The sequence below is a fragment of the Gymnoscopelus braueri genome (genome assembly GCF_963280865.1).
Source record: "Gymnoscopelus braueri genome assembly, chromosome: 4".
NCBI lineage: Eukaryota > Metazoa > Chordata > Actinopteri > Myctophiformes > Myctophidae > Gymnoscopelus > Gymnoscopelus braueri.
Genome location: NC_137605.1, coordinates 59,156,271 through 59,175,867, shown reverse-complemented (window position 1 = coordinate 59,175,867; position 19,597 = coordinate 59,156,271). Strand labels below are relative to the sequence as shown.

At 43.3% G+C, this 19,597-nt stretch overlaps 1 protein-coding gene across 4 annotated transcripts in view; it reads right to left on the bottom strand.

Moving 5' to 3' along the window:
• Positions 1 to 19,597, bottom strand: part of adam15 (ADAM metallopeptidase domain 15) — a 193,119-nt gene that overhangs the window by 126,992 nt on the left and 46,530 nt on the right. For all 4 annotated transcript variants that reach the window (XM_080427255.1, XM_080427256.1, XM_080427257.1 and 1 more), the window contains exons 3-5: positions 15,827 to 15,903; positions 14,214 to 14,292; positions 13,201 to 13,277 (exon numbers count right to left, since the gene is read on the bottom strand). In XM_080427255.1, coding sequence (XP_080283381.1) covers positions 13,201 to 13,277; positions 14,214 to 14,292; positions 15,827 to 15,903 — 233 coding nt within the window. The remainder of the gene's footprint in view (positions 1 to 13,200; positions 13,278 to 14,213; positions 14,293 to 15,826; positions 15,904 to 19,597) is intronic.

Genomic DNA, 19,597 nt, shown 5'->3' with positions numbered 1-19,597 from the left:
TTGGGTGAACTACTCCTTTAATGTTTCCTTTTTAAGAATCTCTCTCCTGATAAAGTTGTTTATTGTCTCCGCCAGGCCGAAAGGCATGGCGAGAGAATATGTTTTTCCCCCTGTCCGTCCGTCCGTGTGTCCGTCTGTCCGTCCGTCCGTCCGTCCGTGTGTCCGTCCGTCCGTCCGTCTGTGACCAGCTAATCTCCGGCACCGTTGTCTTGATCGCAGCGAAATTGTGCACACACACTCCCTGGATGCCAATTCAGAACCTCTGCCCCAAATTTTTCTCATAGGCCTTTTATAGCACCAGCAGGAGGCCGATTTGTGCAAAACATATTTTTTGACAGTACTCCTACAGATTTTGTCCCAAAATCCCGCGAATCGGTACACAGTAACAGTCATTAAACGAAACAGGTCTTTCAGATTTCTCATATTCCAACCTGATTCGCTAAAAATGTCTTCCAAAAAGTTGCAGGAGTGCTCCGTTTTGAACAAAATGCCTCAAATCATGAACACAGCATGCAATTTCCGTGAAATTTTGCACGCACATTCCCATTAGGCCTAGGAAGAACTACCATTTAAAATTGTTCAAATCAGCCTCATGGTGGCGCTATAAGAGGCCGATTCGTGTTTTTACCTATAACTGCACCGATCTGTGTAAAACTTTGTATGCACACTCCCTAGAGGTCAAGGAAAAACCTTTGCCCTGCATTTTTCACATCTGCCTTTTATAGCCGACTTAAATTATTATTTTATACTACTCCTTCCAATTGTATCCAAATTTCACGCAAATCGGTACACATGATCTCTATAGTCATGTGATCACGGCGGATTTGTTTGCTTTTTCATATTCCATACTGATTGGCTAAGATTGACATCTAAAGTTTGCATTATTGGCTTGTTCTTTCCGCAAATCATGAACGCACCGTCCGATTGCGGTCAAACTTCGCACGCACATTCACACTATGTTGAGGAACAAATGCCACCCTTTTAACATTGGCCTGTTATAGCGCCACCAGCAGGTCTAATTTAGCGAAACAATGTTTTTAACAAAATGCCTCAAATCATGAATGCAGTCAGTGTCCGATTGTCGTGCAAGGCCTAAGAAGAAATGGCACCCTTTTCACGTTGGTCTATTATAGCGCCACTAGGAGGCCACAATAGCCTACCTGACCTGGCGGAGACCTATGCTCCGAGGAGCACTTTTTCTAGTTTTGTTTTGTTTTGTTGTAAAGCGACTTTGGGTACTAAGAAAAGCGCTATATAAATGTTATGCATTATTATTATTTAGCTGGGGTAAATTACACAGTGATACAAACAAACAATTCATTACCTTTCTTGTGAATCAAGTCTCAGGGCATTGTTTTCAGAGTTGTGTAAACGGTTCACAGCCTCCTGCAAACAGAATGATTCACAAAGTTAGTTGGGACTATAAAAGCATAAACGCCTTCTCTCATTGGGTGGACACACACAGCCCGCGGGCAATGTGGAATCAGTGGAATTCTCAGTCCTTAGTTCTGAAGTAAAAATAAGTAAAACACAAAGGAAATGTATGTATTAACTCAAAGATAACAAAATTACAAGCAACCACCAATTACAAGCTTGTTTCACAATTACGACAAAGTGTTCCAGTTTTCCTGCTACAGTAAATCCATGGCATATCATGTTATGCTCTTGTGATACTAATGCAATACAGTATAATGTATCCTACTAACAATTTATAAATATGTCATGTAGGCTAGAAGCTTACCTTAATTCAAGTATGTTGAGTCAGTCAGCCAGTCAAGTCAACTGATTTTCATCTGGCTGCAGTGGATGGCAGTTAAGATTTCAAAAATGTGATAACCTGATTGGCCAAACTGAGAAGGAAAGTCATTGGTTGTGAATGGCTGTGCTGTAGAGAGACACTGCAGCATTCACATGATAATTAGCAACTTTGGTCAAAGCTGTCTGGAATGGGAAATTTTGAAATGGGAAATGTAATTAACTAGAGGTCCGGGCGCGCCCGGCCCGCTAGCCGCGCACAGGGCTCTAGCGAGGCCTTGCTTATTTTGGGGTACCAAAATCGTGGGATAAAATTTTCCCAAAAATAAAGTTACAAAAAAAAATGTAATTAAAACAAATATATATATGGGGGACCCCCTGGGAGTCTTGGGACCCCCTGGGAGTCTTGGGACCCCCGCAAAACATCGCGGACCCCCGCAAAACAACGCGGACCCCTTCGGCTGGTATTATTTTTTTCATGAAGGTGGTTGCTTGTTTCTGGCGCACATCTGACAACACTGACCTGTCTGCTTGTCTTTTCCCAACGTGGCAACCCAGACTGCCGAGCGGCTGCGTTGAGACACTGGCGTGTTTTAATGTTTTGTGTGGGATGTGCATGACATATTAGCGTGAGTGTGGTGTGATAGAGAGACATGAGCAAAGTGAAAGCAACGGCGGGGGTTGAAGCGAAGTGGTCGCGTCGCGTGTGTTGTTGTTGTGGGGAGATTTCAATAGCGACTGCGTGGTGTTGCTTTCGGTTTCGCTCGGCGGTGGTCGGTGGCGGTGCTCACGCTAAAGGGAACACAATGGTGTACCCGTAATGTTGTCCGGCTCGCGGTGTTTTGGTTGCGCTCGGCGGTGGTGACGCTAGGGAACAACATGGTCAACCCGTAATGTTGTGAGTTTGTGCTGGCCGCAATTAATTATGCTCCGAGGAGGCAAATGTGTGGTGAGCAATGAAAAGTAGCCTACGCCACCCGTAAATTAATTGCGCGCGTTGTGGCTTGTGTTGTTAGTGACATGTGATATGTTGTTGTTGTGTTTACTGCGAAACAATGACATTGGGAAATTATGGCTTTTCATCTTTCCAATGTATTATATGATTGAAAACTTTAGTTAAAGGGGGAAACCACTCATTTTCAACATTGAACTATGTCTTTATTACACCTTAGAGCTGTTGTGTGGAAATAAGAAAAAAGTCCCCCCCCCCCACCCCCCCTCTATGTTGCCCAGAACTGGAGAATTGATTGAGGTCATGTGATCAGTGACATACGCAGGGTGTACTTTTGGCTGAGGGGGCGGAGCCAAAAGTACACCCTGCGTATGTCACTGATCACATGACCTTAATCAATTATCTTTTTCTAGGCAACACAGAAGGGGGGGGGGACGTTTTTCTTGTTTCCACGCAACAGCTCTAAGGTGTATTAAAGACAGTTCAATGTTGAAAATGAGTGGTCTTCTCCTTTAAGGTACTTAGATTTAGATTAAGAGTGTAAATAAAAAACATAGATTAACAAATTAAGCCCTACTTTATACAAAGCATTGCAATGTGATGTTTTCAAAAGACCATAGTTAAGATTTAGATGAGTTAAATGACTTTGTAGATTTAGATTATTTAAAAAACATAGAATAACAAAGATATAGAATTTAGTTTTATTGTTTTGTTCCATTTTTGCAACGTAAACCTGCAAACCTGTGTTTTATTGTGCCGATTAACCTCATTTGGTGAGAGAGATCAATCCTCCCACATTCTAGAAACAATAAACATTCAATTGATACAGAGGGTTCAGCCATTAGAATGATGCTGTTTGACACCGCTTTATACCCATTAGGCCTCCCGAGTAGCCCTTTGAGTTTCAAACCATTGCCTCGGAAAACAATCCATATAGTAAACTGATATCAGCCCCAGCAGATCAGCTACTGCTTGTCCACCCAGCTTTGACCAGCTACATCCAACGGTTTCATCCACACCAATGACCACTGTCACACAGTCTGTGAGTGAGTCCTGATGTTGAACTGTGTTATAGGTCCATCTTGGCCCCACCAACCAGAGGTCCTTCCAAGTACCAGAGTATACATGTGGCAGGCTCCACCATTGTCCAGTCAAACAGAACCAGTATAGAGACATAGCAGGCTCCATCATTGTCCAGTTCATCAGAGTCCATGCTTTAGAAAAAGCCTCTTTATATGGCAACATTCCAACAGCAATACACATCTTCATGTTCATTAAAGACAAAACTAAGTGAAAAAGAGGACCCAGCACAGCGAAGGAACCCAAAGTCAACTCTCTGCACCAATTTTTTAAACCTGAAAATCTCTTGCTTGGTAAAACACCCTCTTCCTGTTAACATTTCATATTTAATCTGGCAGCCTTCACAACAACCTCTTTCTCTCGGAAGTATTTTTCAACTTTGACCATCCTCATGTTTTTTGTTTTCCACAAGAACACCCCATAGACATTTATTTTTATTTTTTCATATGCTTCTTCGTCACTCTCCCAAGCATCATTATTATTCTCTGAATTGAGATTTCCGTTTTCCTCTGTCACTTTTTTTGCTTTTGCCACATTTGAAACTTTTGCCTTTCGTTTTTGCCCCGCCACCTTTAACCTGTCCTCCTCACCCCTCATCCCGACATCTACATAACTATTGTCTTCTTGGGACCTCATAATGTCAGCCTCAGATTCAATATTACTGACAGTAGGACTATTTTCCACTTGGGTACTATTAATGTCAACCTCATTTTCAACATCAACCGCACCTCCATCACCTCCACCTTCACAGTTTTCCTGCTGGTCATTCTCATTTTCCCCTTCAGGTTCATCTGCCTGCCCAGTACCCTCCCCATCTTCCTTAACTTTCCTTGTCTCCTGTTCAACATTTTGCCCCAACATCCCTCTCTGGACAGGACCTGACCAAATGCCCTTCCTCCCCACAGCCAAAACACTTCATATTCTCTGTTGTAGCAAAGAGAGTATTCAAAATGGTCCACTTTAACTTTAAAAGCTAAACTCAGTTCCTGACTGTCCATTACCATGAAGAGAGAGAGAGGGAGGGAGGGAGAGAGAGAAGGAGGGAGGGAGGGAGAGAGGAGAGAGAGAGAGAGAGAGAGAGAGAGAGAGAGAGAGAGATGAGAGGAGAGAGAGAGAGAGAGAGAGAGAGAGAGAGAGAGAGAGAGAGAGAGAGGGGGAGGGAGAGAGAGAGGGAGGGAGGGAGAGAGGGAGGGAGGGAGCAGGGCCGCTTCTCCCTACACGCACACTACGCAGGCCTGCGTAGGGCCCCGCCTTGCGTGGGGCCCCCGCCTACCCGGGTCTTTTTTTTACCCAATCTGCCCAGAACTGCAAAGAAAACGGACCCAATCCGCCCAGAACCGCGAAAAAAACGGGCCCAATCCGCCCAGAACCGCCAAAAAAAAACGCGGGGGAAACATGCACGCGCGCGCAGTCCCGTATCATGCTTAGGGCCCCCGTGGAGTCTAAAGCGGCACTGGGAGGGAGAGAGGGAGAGCCCCCTCTTTAAACAAAGAGTGAATTTGGATGTCAAAGGAAATGGCCAGTCTCCTGCTGGGTCTTTATCTGGCAGAGGAACAGTAAATCACTGGTTCCCAAATGTATATAGGCACATTTCACATCAGCTATTATAGGAAGCCGCTCAATTTGGAGGAGGCATTGTTTTCTTTACCCATGATTGTTGTCTGCTGTGTAACAATGTTCTGCCTTATATGCACTTTGTAACTGGCTGTTTTCCCATTATCTGACTGCACTGGCAGTGTTTATGTCCTTTGTACAAGGCACTCTTGTACTTCTGTTTATGTGGACATAAATGCATAACGCAACTTTGGAATGATCCACGGACCCGTTAAAATGGAAAGGACGGATGTAGATCCGTGGCAAAAAAGGTTCCGATTTTTTTTGGACTTTTTATCTTGTGAAATAATTGCAGATTTTTACTCTGGACCTATAAAAATGGGTCTGTGACCCAAAATGGGTCTCAACCCATTGTTTGGGAAACACTGCCCTAAGGAAGTTGAAGTGTTTTCTTTCTTCCTTTTTTTTTTTTTTTTTTTAAGTCTTGCCAGACACTTTTACAAACACATTGGATGGTGAAGACATTTCTTGTTAAGGAATTTGTCAGAAGTTTTTTGTAATAACCCGTATAAATGACAATTGTCACAATAAATATGAGTTTTAAGACATTTCCTCACATTTGATCTCAAATCAGAATATGGCAGTGGATTCCCCATACATGAATACCTTAAAAAGCTAAATTCTATCAAGTTTCTACCTTGTTTAGTCAGAAATATATGTTTCTATATTCAATACTACGCTCTAGGTCTCGCTATGGGAGAGCGCCCTCTAGCGCGAACACAGAAGCATTATCTTGATAAACTTCCGGGCAAAGCCATTTTCGCTGGATCCTGATTCTCTCCCCTGACCTGGAGGTCCCGCCCTCCGCCTATATAGTTAAGGGACCGCCATCCCTTCGTTCTCTTCTCGTCAGAGCAACATCTCTTCAGTTTCGCCGAAGATTTGTTAGCTTATCTACGTTTCACTAGGCCAGGATCAACTTCTGTGACCACGAGACGCTAACAAATCAAGGTGATTTCTGACCTTATTTTATTTTCACCGTGAAAATACGGTATTTGTTTTCGTAAATACTTGCTATTACAAGGCTAGCTTCGATCGCTAACTGTTAGCTTGCTAACTGCAGCTTAGCCTAGTAGCTCTTGTTAGCACGGAAAGCTAGCAAGTGAATAACATGCGGTAGCTGTTTAGGCTAGCTCACCACTGTTGCTCGGCTAACCCGCGGGTTAGCCCTGACTCCACGTGTAGCGGCCCACTAGCTTCAAAAGCTAGCTCGATGGGGAATTCGTGGTCGGCCAGGCCCTCACCGAATTATCCTAGTCAGGAGTGAGTAGACCCAGAGCCACAGTCTCACTCCCCACGCAGGCCTTAGTCGAAGCCCCAGAGGCTGACGCTAAGAGCATGGCGTCCGGGACCAGGCAAAAGACCAGGTCCTCCGCTGCCCTTCTACAGAGGCCCTGCGACTGCTGCGGCTTCTTAATGCCGCGCCTCGACGGGCACACCAAGTGTGTGACCTGCCTGGGGCCCACTCATGCGAAGCGGGAACTCTTGGAAGGGGCAGCCTTCTGCCAGATCTGCGGAGTAATGGAAACAACACTTCTCTGCAACCGACTCATCGAGTTCCCCGTCACGACCTCGCCGCCGTCCCTGGACCCGCCATTGGGGATCGATTCGTGGGAAGGCCCGAACGATCGGACAGGGACCGCGGGGAGGCCGCCCCGCACACTGTCCCCGGCCCTAAGCTGGGGCAGCGAGATGGAGGCGGTCGACCCACTCTACAACGTAAAAGAACGGGAGGAGGGACTACATCCCGCTGTTGGAGAGGACCATGGCGGCCCACCTCTTGCCTCCGGGCTCGGAGGGCCTAGCCAGGGAGCCAACTTCCTCGTCAAAACATGACAGAGATTTTGTCGGCCCTCAACCGGCGGACTTACGCGGTCCTGGGCACGGGAGCGCGCGCCCTGAACTCCTCCCTGCTCCTAGGAGCCTCGACGACGCACCTCTTCAAGGCGGCCAGGAATGTCCCCACAAGATTTTGACGGCTGAGTGATGAGGCCCTACATCTCAACGCGTCAGCCCTGTCCTCCATCGGTCGCGCCATGGCTTATATGGTGTCCATGGAGAGGGCGAGGTGGTTGGACCTCTCCTGCCTCTCTGAGGCGGAGCGAGTGGGTGTCATGAACCAGAATGGTCTGTTGGTGCTGCCGTCGACGCCCTGACTGCCACCCCGAGGCTGAGGCAGAGGCGTGATGGGGTCCCAAGGGGGGCCCTTGGGACCCCATCACGCCAGCACGGCACAACCAGCTGCCGCCGCATCTAGACGTGCCAGGACACCAGCATTTGGGTCTGGTGTGTCGGGAACCGATCCGGGATTGTGTCAGATCGGTTGGTGGGAAAGGCCTATCACGTGAAATGATGGTCCTGTTCTTTGGTGACGGTATTGTTCCCCACTGGGTTATGGGCCATCACATGGTCCGCTCAGGTGGTGATGCGTGCCATTTTTTATTTTTTTTTGCCTTCAGCACTTTACATTTTCTGAACTGACTCAAAGGGCTAAAAGGGTTTTTGGTAGGGTCACACTTAGGCCATTTTCAAAACTCTTAAAACTGTTTTTCTGTCATTCAGGACATATTAAGGTGACTCTCCACCAAGCAGACTACTTCAGACACAACAGACAACAACAGACTGGTAGTCTCTTGGCAAAAGTTGGCATTTAGTTCAGCAAAAGCAGTCGGCCGATGCACACATTGTTGTGCTAATGCCTTAACTCACTGAGTGCCATTGACGCGTTTCACGTGTTTTACCGCAATGGCGCTGGGTGCCAATGACGTGTTTGACGTGTTTTTGAAAAAATATATAAAAGATACAAATAAAAAGAGTGGGGCCCATAGCTTCAGGAAAGATGTCTCATTGATGACTCATTGGGCCTCGTTCACTAAGCTGTTTGTAAATAGTGTGTAAATAAAGTGACTAAAGGGGAGTTTATTTTCTCTAAGCACAATCGGACGTGCGATTCACAAAAGGGAGTGTACAGCCTTGATATGTGCGAATCACAGGAGTATCTCATTTTTGTCTGAAAGTCACGAGCGCGCTCCCGCGTAGATCATCCACACCCCATTTAACACCATAAAAGGCAACCGGAAACATCTAAAGTCAGACGAAAAATGTCATCACGCTTCAAAATGGACAGATCTACAAGCTTACAACGTACCGGTACACACTCACTTGACAACTTGTAGCTCAGCGCAAGCTACTGAACGTTAATAAAGTAATGCTGTAATGAGAATAAGAGTTTACAAAGTTTAAGCCCACGACCAAATAGGCTAATGCAACTTGGAAAGGATTTTATATAAGCCTTTTCTACTGAACATTGCTCACCTTTACCGAGATAAAAAGATGATGCTTGAATCCAGGGCATACTGGAACGCTGCTATCCGAGATTATGGACCAGAGCTTTATTGATTACTGAGGGGAAATTCGTCTTTTGGATTAACATCACTGTCCTATGTCGGAATGGGGAATGGATCTGCCGGGCCGGGCGGGGAGGGTGATATCGGTCATTGCACATACTCCTACGGGCTGGGGCGGCACCTGTCAGCGGGGAGTGTTGGACGGGAGGAGTAGGACGAAGGCTCTACGTCCTCCTGGTGGGGGCTCCTCACTGGCAAGTGAGTCAGTAGGATAGGACAGCAGTGACAACACAGAAATGTGTGTGGGGAGGAATGAATTGGCATAACGACTAAATTGGGGTGAAAGGGGGGTAAAAAATTATTGGCTACTCTAAATAAATAAAGAAAAAAAGTGGCAGAGTCGGCTGACACTGTCCGCCATTTGATTTGATGTTTGGCACTATTGTAATTGATTTTGCATAAAGAAAGGCATTCTCATGACTATGATACGCAAGTTTTTGTCCCATGTAAGTCTGCCTCCGAGCAGACGTGAGAAAGAGCGGACATCCGTCACAATCCACGGTCAAATTGTTTTTGAGGAATCAACGTTGACTCTTAACGTTGAAAAGTGCCTAAAGGCCGATAAGTACAAAATATGGGCGTAAACGAGCTAAGTGAATGAGGCCCATTGCCTTTATATCTTTGGTTAAAAATTATTTTAACCACTTTAACCATATTTTATACTTATTATTTTATACAAGCTCATATAGCGTGTCACTGTGTGTGCTGCAGTGTGAACTTGTAGATCTGCTATTTTTGACCCCCTGGGGGTCCCCGGACTCCACTTTGAGAACCACTGATTTGCAGTACTAATGCACATCATGTGACCTTATGGTGACCTGGCTTCACTCACATGATCCAACAAACATCTGATAAATCCTTCTTTATGTCCAAACAAACACCCTGAGGTACCCCTGTACCAACGCACACCCACCCACCCACACACACACACACACACACACACACACACACACACACACACACACACACACACACACACACACACACACACACACACACACACACACACACACACACACAAATTACAACACAGCAGAGCTTAGCTTCTGTTCAGGTTAAGGTCAAAGGTGAAAGAGATTAGCTGAGGTTGTGTTAATGAGACTGAACTCATGTGTTTTGGTGCAAAGCAGAAACATTGTGAAATCCTCAGTGCTCATTTAACTCTGACCCTAACCCTTAAAGGAGAATTTCGCCCCAGGCTTTTTCTTACCTTTATTTGAGGTTGTTAACTCCCCATAAGAGTGGCCCAGGAGCCCAAATTCATAACGAGCGATGTTGTCCATTATGGCGGACCCCCACCGCAGTTCCGAAACGGGAGTATACTGAAATCACGTTTGAAATCATGTCTCAGGAGACTTCCTGAAGACTGTCTACCCCAATAGCCAATAGCACCCGGAAGTCTTGCGAGATTTCAAACGTGATTTCAGCAAAAGCTACTTTGACAACACTACTGTGGCTCTTGTGTGACACTAATACTGCAGTGACTTCCCTGAGGTCCTACAAAACACATATATACAAAAAAAAGAGCATTTTCGAGCGATATAAATAAGTGGATTACACAACGGCCCGTATACTCCTGTTTCGGAACTGCGGTGGGGGTCCGCCAAAATGGACAACTACTCCTTTAATTATATTATTATTATTATTATTATTATTATTATTATTGCATCATTTATCAAGGAAATCCTCAGTGTTCATTTAACTCTGACCCTAACCCTTAATAATTATCATTATCATTATTATTATTATTATTATTATTATTATTACCCTTATTATTATTACCCTTATTATTATTATTATTATTATTATTGAATAATTTAACAAATACATCCTCATTGTTCATTTAACTCTGACCCTGACCCTTAATTATTACTTAATAATTAAACAGTTGAGTTCATTTAAGTCTGACAGTGAGCAAATGTTTTAATTATCACTTAATCATTAAACAGTTGAGTTCATTTAACTCTGACAGTGTGCAGATGTAACCAAATGGAAGTTAGTTATAGTTACAGTTACAAAGTGTACAGTGTACACTTTTTAATTATTGCTTGATAATTAAACAGTTGAGTTCATTTAACTCTGACAGTGTACACATCTTTTAATTATAACTTAATAATTAAACAGTTGAGTTCAGTATATGGGCCACATGGTTCGGCAAGGCTTACTTAACTCATTGACTGCCACTGACAAGTACTCTCGTCAATTGGCCTGAGGTCCACAGTTGACGAGTGTGTCGTGTTTTCAATGGTTTACGCTAGAGGGCGCCGTTTGCCAACCTATGAGTGATCCTATGACTTCTGGAGAACAGTAGACCCGGAAATAATGTGATCACAACAAACCCATAAGATTTGTCTGATCTAATGTTAGAGGATGCTTTTTTTTGCGAAAACAAGCCACATTCAACTGCCCACAACTATGGATTGGATTATTATGGCGGCCAATTTTTTACTCCAATTCTACGAGACTCGGCTACGTCTTTTAAAGCAATCGGTGGGTGGATCTTTGTGAAGACAACACTCGCAATCGCTGGCAATGGCAGCTATAGACGATATTTTAACTCTGGAAGTCAATGAGTTAAAGCAAAGAGATGTCAGAGGATTGAGGTGAAATTTTATGCTGGCTACCCTATGTAAATTTGACATTTTGGATATTTTTGAAAAAATTATAATAAAAAAGCATTAATCAGATTAGTATGATTCATTGATATTAATATAATATCTGAATATTCCATTACTGTTCATCACTTTAATAAAAAAAGATGATTGTTGTTTGATCGTTGGAAACACTCAGGCTTGTAAAGGTTGTGTACCCATTTACAAATTTGTAGTTATAGCAGAGACAGTATTTGAAATTGAATTATTCTATTTTCAAATGCTTTATAGAGAACCAAAGTCTGACATGAACTAAGCAGCTTAAAGGACAACATTCAGGTTAAACCCTACTCTTCAATTATATGTAGTAAACATCGTTGGTATTTAATTTCTTCTTTATTTTCTCCATATGACGCCGGAAATTCCGCTCAGGAAGGGTTTAAAATGTCCACGCACGAGTTACATGCATGGAGCTTATCAAAATGCTTATCAGACGCTATCAGAGCAGTGACGTCACATGGGGCAAATTTGAGTTTGACTAGCGAGGTAAGCCATTTCCTTGATTTAAAATGGACGCTACACAAGGATATGAAGCAATTAACTTGGACAGGCATTACCAACAACCACGGCCATTATGAATCTCAGCCAGTCAAACAAGGATTTATTTGTCTAAAACTGCCAGGACTGCTGGTCGCCAGAAGATGGGACCGTGGGGCACGACATCTTGTAGCTCTGTCCAAACCATGGTAGGTAGGTAGGTAGCTAAGCTATCGATCATAAATCACTTTTGTAACTCCATACTGCCAGTAACTAGATAACTTTACAACTCCCTGTAGCCTACATCACATATATGTGCTATATAAATCACCTGTTGTTGTGGGCTTCCTTTGTAGACCTGTAAAGTTCATGTAAACATTATGTTGTAGTATCAATAACAATACCTTTATATAGAGTAACTATATCACTATATCATATAGTCACTCGTTCATCCCCTGGGTCACGGAAGTAATTTATCTATGGAGAATAACATTGGGTCATCTTAGACATTAGCAATTTCTCACCGTAAGGTGCTGCTTCATATCTATATGAGTCAAGCCGCCGGGATCATTTGTTTATTTTTGGAACACGGTTCTTATTTGACGTAATATCAAACAAGTCTATGGGAATTCTGAAAAAAAACGTGACACAGGTAGGATGCGTAAATTACGTCAGACTTCGGTGCTCTATAGAAAAGTAACTTAAACATGAAATGAAGGTGCACAAGAAATGCTGTGAATGTTTGCTGCTTAATTCATGTTTGCTAGTTAATTAATGTATTTAAAAGCATTGTTAAAAAGTTAAAATATTTAAAGTGTAAAACGTTATTCAGTACAAATTGTAACAAATGAATTCCATGTGTATTTCATGTCATTGCAGTTCTACAAAGAAAAAAGATACATTAAAAGAAGGAAAGGAAAAGAGAATCAAAATCCAAGACAATGACTTTGCTTTCAAATGGAAATCAGCCTCCTCCTGGTCTGATGCTAACTGTCTGCCTAGCTCTGCAAGGGTGGCTATACGCATATGAGGGCAGAACAGTAGAAAGACGTATATTCGACCACACTTTTCATCTAGAAATGAGAGCTGCACATAGCTTTGTTGTAAGCTCAAAGTGAATAAGAAGAAAAACTACTGGGGTAAGTATAATATGAAAGACACCCATAGGGGCGCTTTTTATCAGAGCTCAAAGAGCTGAAAACTGCCGCTAGGGGGTACTATCCCCCTGGATCACAGCCCTGGTATGTAGGTATATATGGGTTACCTGAGGCCGGAGCAGGTACTGAGAGCCACTCTGGACTGTGGGAATCCTCTGACAGATCCATGGTAGTAGCAGAGAGTCTGGAATGAAATACAACCAATATTTCCATGTGTTAGTTTGGCCCCATGCCAACACCAATAGTTTTTAGACAAACATTCACATTACACTGTTTTATGGTTAATATAATTTGCTCTCTGTACTTCTATTAATGTGAGCTATGTTTGATTGATTGATTATTGATTGAGTACTTTATTAGTCAGTAATGAAAACAGCACGTGGTACAGTCAGACATTAACCCCTTGACTGCCAGAAAAAAACATAATTTGCCACGCCACTGCCAGCGATTTTCCTTTTTTTACAGAGTCTTGTAAAGGAAAAAAAAGCGAGCCGCCCAATCATCCGTTCCATAGTTGTGGCCAGTTGAATGTATGTTCTTTTCACCAAAAAGCAACACAAACAGAGAAAAAGCCACTCCTCCAACTCGAATAACACGGAAGGGAACAGGCTGTTTTTACCATGATCGTCCATTCTGTTATTATCGGCAGTTGAATATGGCTAGTTTTCATAAAAATAAATAAAAAATCGAGCTAGATGAGTTTTTTCTACATCTCATAACATGGGAGTGGATGGAGTGACTTTTTGGGGGATGACATCATTCTCTCGCAGTCAAGGGATCATTCATAGGTTGGGGAAGGGCGCCCTCTTACGTAATCACTGAAAACATGTTTTTTTTTGTTTAAAGGACGCTGATAGACAAGTGTTGGATTTGAAAGGACACATAAAAAAAAGAAAAACTGTTACAGGATTCAAATTCAAATGTAGCAGAACTACAAGCTCAAAACAAGCTTAAGATCTACTACTTTTGATACTTGTGTGCAACACTGTAGTATGATCAAGTAAGGCATTCGTTTATGAAAAAACACAACAAGTTAAAATGTGGAGATAAGAGGTTTCTGTCCGACAGCAACGATATAAAGGTTGCAGCACCCATGGGAGAAGTGTGTTTGTGGACTCACCAAGGTGTCCGCCTCCATGGAGACCCCTGTGCCGTTGGGCAAGTAGTAGAAGACGTTGGGGGGCTTGGGGAGCAGACCACTGCAAAGCAAACATCACACAACATTTGTAAAGACCTCACTCTCTCACTCACACACACACGCACGCACGCACGCATGCACCCACACACGCACACACACACACAAACGGCACTCTAAGACACTCTAAGACAGACCAACATCATGAGATGAATAGCACTTTTGAACAGTATTGTACCTATAATGCACTTTGAATGCATTAGCACTTCTTCTTTTTGCCAATGTTGTTTTTCTTTATTTTACTGCTGCTTTCTCTCTCCTTTTTAAATGTTTTTAATGTCCTTGACACTTTTTTGTATGCGTCTGTTGTTGTTGTCTGTAAACAAGCACCATGAGTTGCAGAGAACAGTGTTTTGCTCCCATGTATGCAGAGGGTGTGTTATGGAAGTGACAATACAACTGATTCTGTGGTGAGCTGCCATACATTATTACACCAGCAGGGGGAAGACATGCTTCAATCTACACTGGATGTGAGACATGCTCAGTGCCCATGCTCTCTACAGCAGACACCATGATGTATAAGCAGATTAAACATTTTCATAGATTTCATAGATAGCTTCATAGACTTGTTTGACCGCACTATCATCAGTGTTTGTTTGTGTGTTTACACATTATCTTTTCTATGAACTCTTTCACTGACAGACTTATTTCTGGCTGCGTGCACCCACTGCCAGCGATTTTCTTACCTTTTGAAGTTGTCACAGAATATTTATCTCCAGTATGATCGATCCCCTGATGGTTGCTAATCACGGAGGGTTTCACTGTGCTTCCGTGAAAAAAAATGTCATGGCGACCTCCCATTCGCCTGTTATACCCAGTTGAAAATAGCATGTCTCGCCAAAAATACAAATACAAAACACAGGAGCCGAGATACAGGTTCTTTAAGTAATAAGTTAACCAGGAAGTGAATGGAGCAGTACATTTTCGGATCACGTTATCTCCTGGTTCATAAGTCGTCCTTGGCAGTGAGGGCGTTATGACGATGTCTCAACACGACGCATTTGTGACATGCTGTGAGCTCTGGTACATAGCGTTAGAAGGAGTTCTCCAACTCTTTCTAACGCTATGGACCCCAAAGATGGATCGGCTATTTTCAAATAGCCGATCCATACAGGTTTAAAGTGCTCATGGGGCTATAGCTATAGCTAGTTGTAGTAGTTAAAAAAAAAGGACACATGAAATGGAATAGGCAGCAGAAGTGAGTTTTTTTGCGTGTTTATTTTAGGGGAACATAAGGGATTTTTATTTTAGGGAAAAAATCGTTCATTTTCCTTATTATTATACTTGATGAATGTCCTGGGCCAGTGGTTACAATGGTGGGGCCAGTGATCTTGAAAAGCCACTGGCAAATTTCCCTTAATGTCTATTGTCTACCCATGTCCGTCCGTCCGTCCGTCCGTGCGTGCGTGCGTGCGAACAGCTAATCTCTGGCACCGTTGGGATGAAAATGTGCAACACACTCCCAATATTATTACAATAATTATAATGGTTATAAAAACAAAAATCACTATTATTATGATGATGATGCTGCTGCTTACTGGTTTTTGTCCAGGTCCAGGGAGTAGAAGGTTCCTCCAAACTGTACAACACATTCTAGTCTGTCTGGGTGTCCGTTCTGTTGGAGAGGACAGAGTTAACATTACATATACATATATATATATATATATATATATATATATATATATATATATCAATGACACACTGAGACAGTAGAGGAGACATTTGCATATTGTATTGTCATTGGTCAGTGTAATATTGCATTGTATTGTCATTGGTCAGTGTAATATTGTATTGTCATTGGTCAGTGTAATATTGTCATTGGCCAGTGTAATACTGTCATGTCATCGGTTCAGTGTACTGTTGTATTGTCAATGGTTCACTTCGGTCTGCCGCCTCGGGGCGACTGGTTTCCCCGTCACTCAGTGACTGGTCCTTCTGGCCGATCTACACGGTCACAGCTTTTTTCTGTTCTGGCCCCACAGTGGTGGAATGAACTCCCCACTGATGTCAGGACAGCAGAGTCACTGCCAATCTTTCACCGCAGGCTGAAAACCCATCTCTTCAGGAAACACTACCCTGACCCTTCCACTTAGCCTTGCCTACTTGTTGTCAATTATTTGTATGAGCTCTTGTTTTATTGGATCTTGTTTATTTTGATACACTTATTGGTTTTAGCTCTTGCTCATTTTCTATTTGTCTCATCTGTTTAAGAAAGTAGGTAGCTGAAATATTGCACTTTTACCTTAGCGCTAGGTATACTCTTAGTTGCTTGTTTTAGAAGAGAATGCACTTAAGACTTCCGGTGATTAGTAGTTTTCTTGCCTACCTATGTTGAATGCACTTATTGTAAGTCGCTTTGGATAGAAGCGTCTGCTAAATGACCGTAATGTAATGTAATGTAATGTAATGTTCAGTGCTGAGTCATGGTGACAGAACTAACACAGAGACAATGAAAGTCACTTCCTGTCTGACAACCCCTCCCCCCTTTCACTAAACTGCTGAGTCATCAGGTAGAAGATTCCAATTCTAAATGATATGAATGATTAATTAAATGACATGAATTATTAATTAAATGCATTAGATTAATTAATGACATGGTTCAAGCATCAACATACAGACGTCATGTACAGGCTTTCAGTGATGGACAGTAACACAGTACATTTGCTTGAGTACTGCACTTAAGTGCATTTCTTTGAGTATCTGAACTGTACTTGATGACTTTCACTCCACTACATTTCAAAAGACAGATATTGTACTTTTGACTCCACCACATATCTACGGAGGGAAAAAAGTACATTATGAATTAACCACTTAAGCCCTATTTCAAATATAGTGAAAATAGCAGATGTACACTGGTGATGACCTACACCCAGTACAACACACTGATGACCTACAAGGCAGGCAAGGTCATGGTACCTCCAGGATGATCCAACCCCACACCCTTCCTGCTCAGTTAAAAGGTAAAGGGTGCATTTATAAAATGCCTTTATCCAAAGCACTTAGATCAGCAAACTGTCTGTCCCTCCCTTCCCTACATTTTAGGCCAGGGGTGTGTTATGGCCTAAATGCTCTGGTAAAATAAATACTAACCCTAACCCTAAAATACACTGGCCAACGCTCCACGTGTCCTAGACTCTTTTCCCTCCTGGCTGAAAGCTTTGGAATGACCCTCCCCCTAGCACTCACCTCTTCAGACTCCACCTCACCCCCTAGCACTCACCTCTTCAGACTCCACCTCACCCCCTAGCACTCACCTCTTCAGACTCCACCTCACCCCCTTGCACTCACCTCTTCAGACTCCACCTCACCCCCTAGCAGAGTCCTGCAACGGGCGGGGTACCCGCGGATACCCGACGGGTACCCGCGTTTGACGGGTGAAAACGGGTGAAAAATATACTTTTATAAGTTCACGGGTACGGGGACGGTACTGAACTAAACGCGGGTGGGTAACGTTGTATTGTGAAAATCAGAGAGCACCGTTTCCGCCCAAACAACGTCACTTGTGTAACTTAATACAGCACAACCATCTACTTATATAAAGGAGAAAGCTACTTCCGCGGCTGACGCCATACCCACAGCATTGATTTCGACTAAACACAACAACGACATAAGACATCTCACCACAACACCAGCCACAACGTGCGCGCTGAATTTACGGGTGGCGTAGGGTACTTCTCAGTTTGATTGATTGATTGATTGACATTTTTATTAGGCAAAAGAATGTAAAACAACACAGTTACATTTATAATACTTTTGTCTAAAAGGTCCGGCCAAAAAAGTCCTTGCGGACTTGTTTCCGTTGGGGTCCTTGAGTTAATTTCATAGACATATATAGAATGTGCTCACTACACATTTACCTCCACGGAACATAATTAATTCTACTCACGGACGGGGAAACACTTTCGCACCGTTTACCGTGCGCACCACCGAACGCCGACGGCCACAGCCGAAGCAACACGACGCGGTGGCCATTGAAATCTCTGCATCGCCACGACAACAACAACATAAGCGCCCCGCTATTGCTTACCTTTTTGTTCGAACCACGCTGTTGCTTTCACTTTAGTCATGTCTCTATCACACCACACTCAAGGTAATATGTCCGTCATTCACGTGCCATGTACATCCCAAAGACAACCAACACCACGCAGCTGCTTTTGTAATCTCCCCACAACAAGAGACGACTCTGCAACTGGGTTGCCACGTCGGCAAAAGACAAGCAGCAGGTCAGTGTTGCCAGATGTGTGCCAGAAACAAGCAACCACCTTCATGAAAAAAAAAAAAAACAGCCGAAGGGGTCCGCCATGTTTCACGGGGGTCCGCGGGGGTCCCAACACACCTAGGGGGTCCGGGTTTTTTTTTTTACTTTCTTTTGGAAAATGTTATCCCACGATTTTGGTACCCCAAAATAAGCGCGCCCTCACTAGAGCCCTGTGCGCGGCTAGCGGGCCGGGCGCCCGTAGGGCGGACGGACCTCTAGTAGACATATAAAGGTAGACGCCTCCTTCGGCTCTGAGGCGTTCGTATCTCGGCCGTGCTTCCGCTTCAGCAGGGCAAGCTGGAAACTTCCACGTGCGTCACAGAAGGGGACGTTCGGTAGGCCAATCAGAGGCAGGTGGGGGCGGGTCTTTTCTTAAGAGGCAGCCGTGCAGCAACTAGTCAGTTAGACGCGCTGTGATTGGCCAGTAGTCAACGCGCTGTGATTGGCCAGTAGTCAAGTAGCCCTGCGGAAGAGCCTTATATTGCGATACCGGTCGCTCCAATGAACTGCAGAGGCCAATGAGGTAGCAGAGAGAAAGCGAGAGAGAGAGAACTGCTGCGCAGCGCTCTGTCTATGTTGCCATGTCTGCTTATTATAAGCGACTTTGGGCTTGTTTTTCACGTCTTTCTATTATTACTATTATTATTATAATTATATATATAATAATGGTAATACTTTTCTACTCCACTACACCTCAGAGGCAAATCTTGTACTTTTACTCCACTACAATTATTTGAAAACTTTAGTTACTATTTACTCTTTTTCGAATTCAGTCATTGTACCCAGTAAAAGGGATACACTTGTTGAATGCCCTACCAACTGAAATACAAAAACAAACTGATCTCAAAATATTTAATGAAAAGGTTAAATACTGGTTGAAATCAAACCAAAGCTGCGAACACTAATGTTAGGCACGTTTTAATATTGATTGATTAATGTACTTGATTTAGTAAGACAAAAAAACAGAAAAACAGTACATGGAAGTAAAAATGAGATCCCCACATACACAAATCACAAATCATGATGATATATAGGAGACAGACAGAATTAC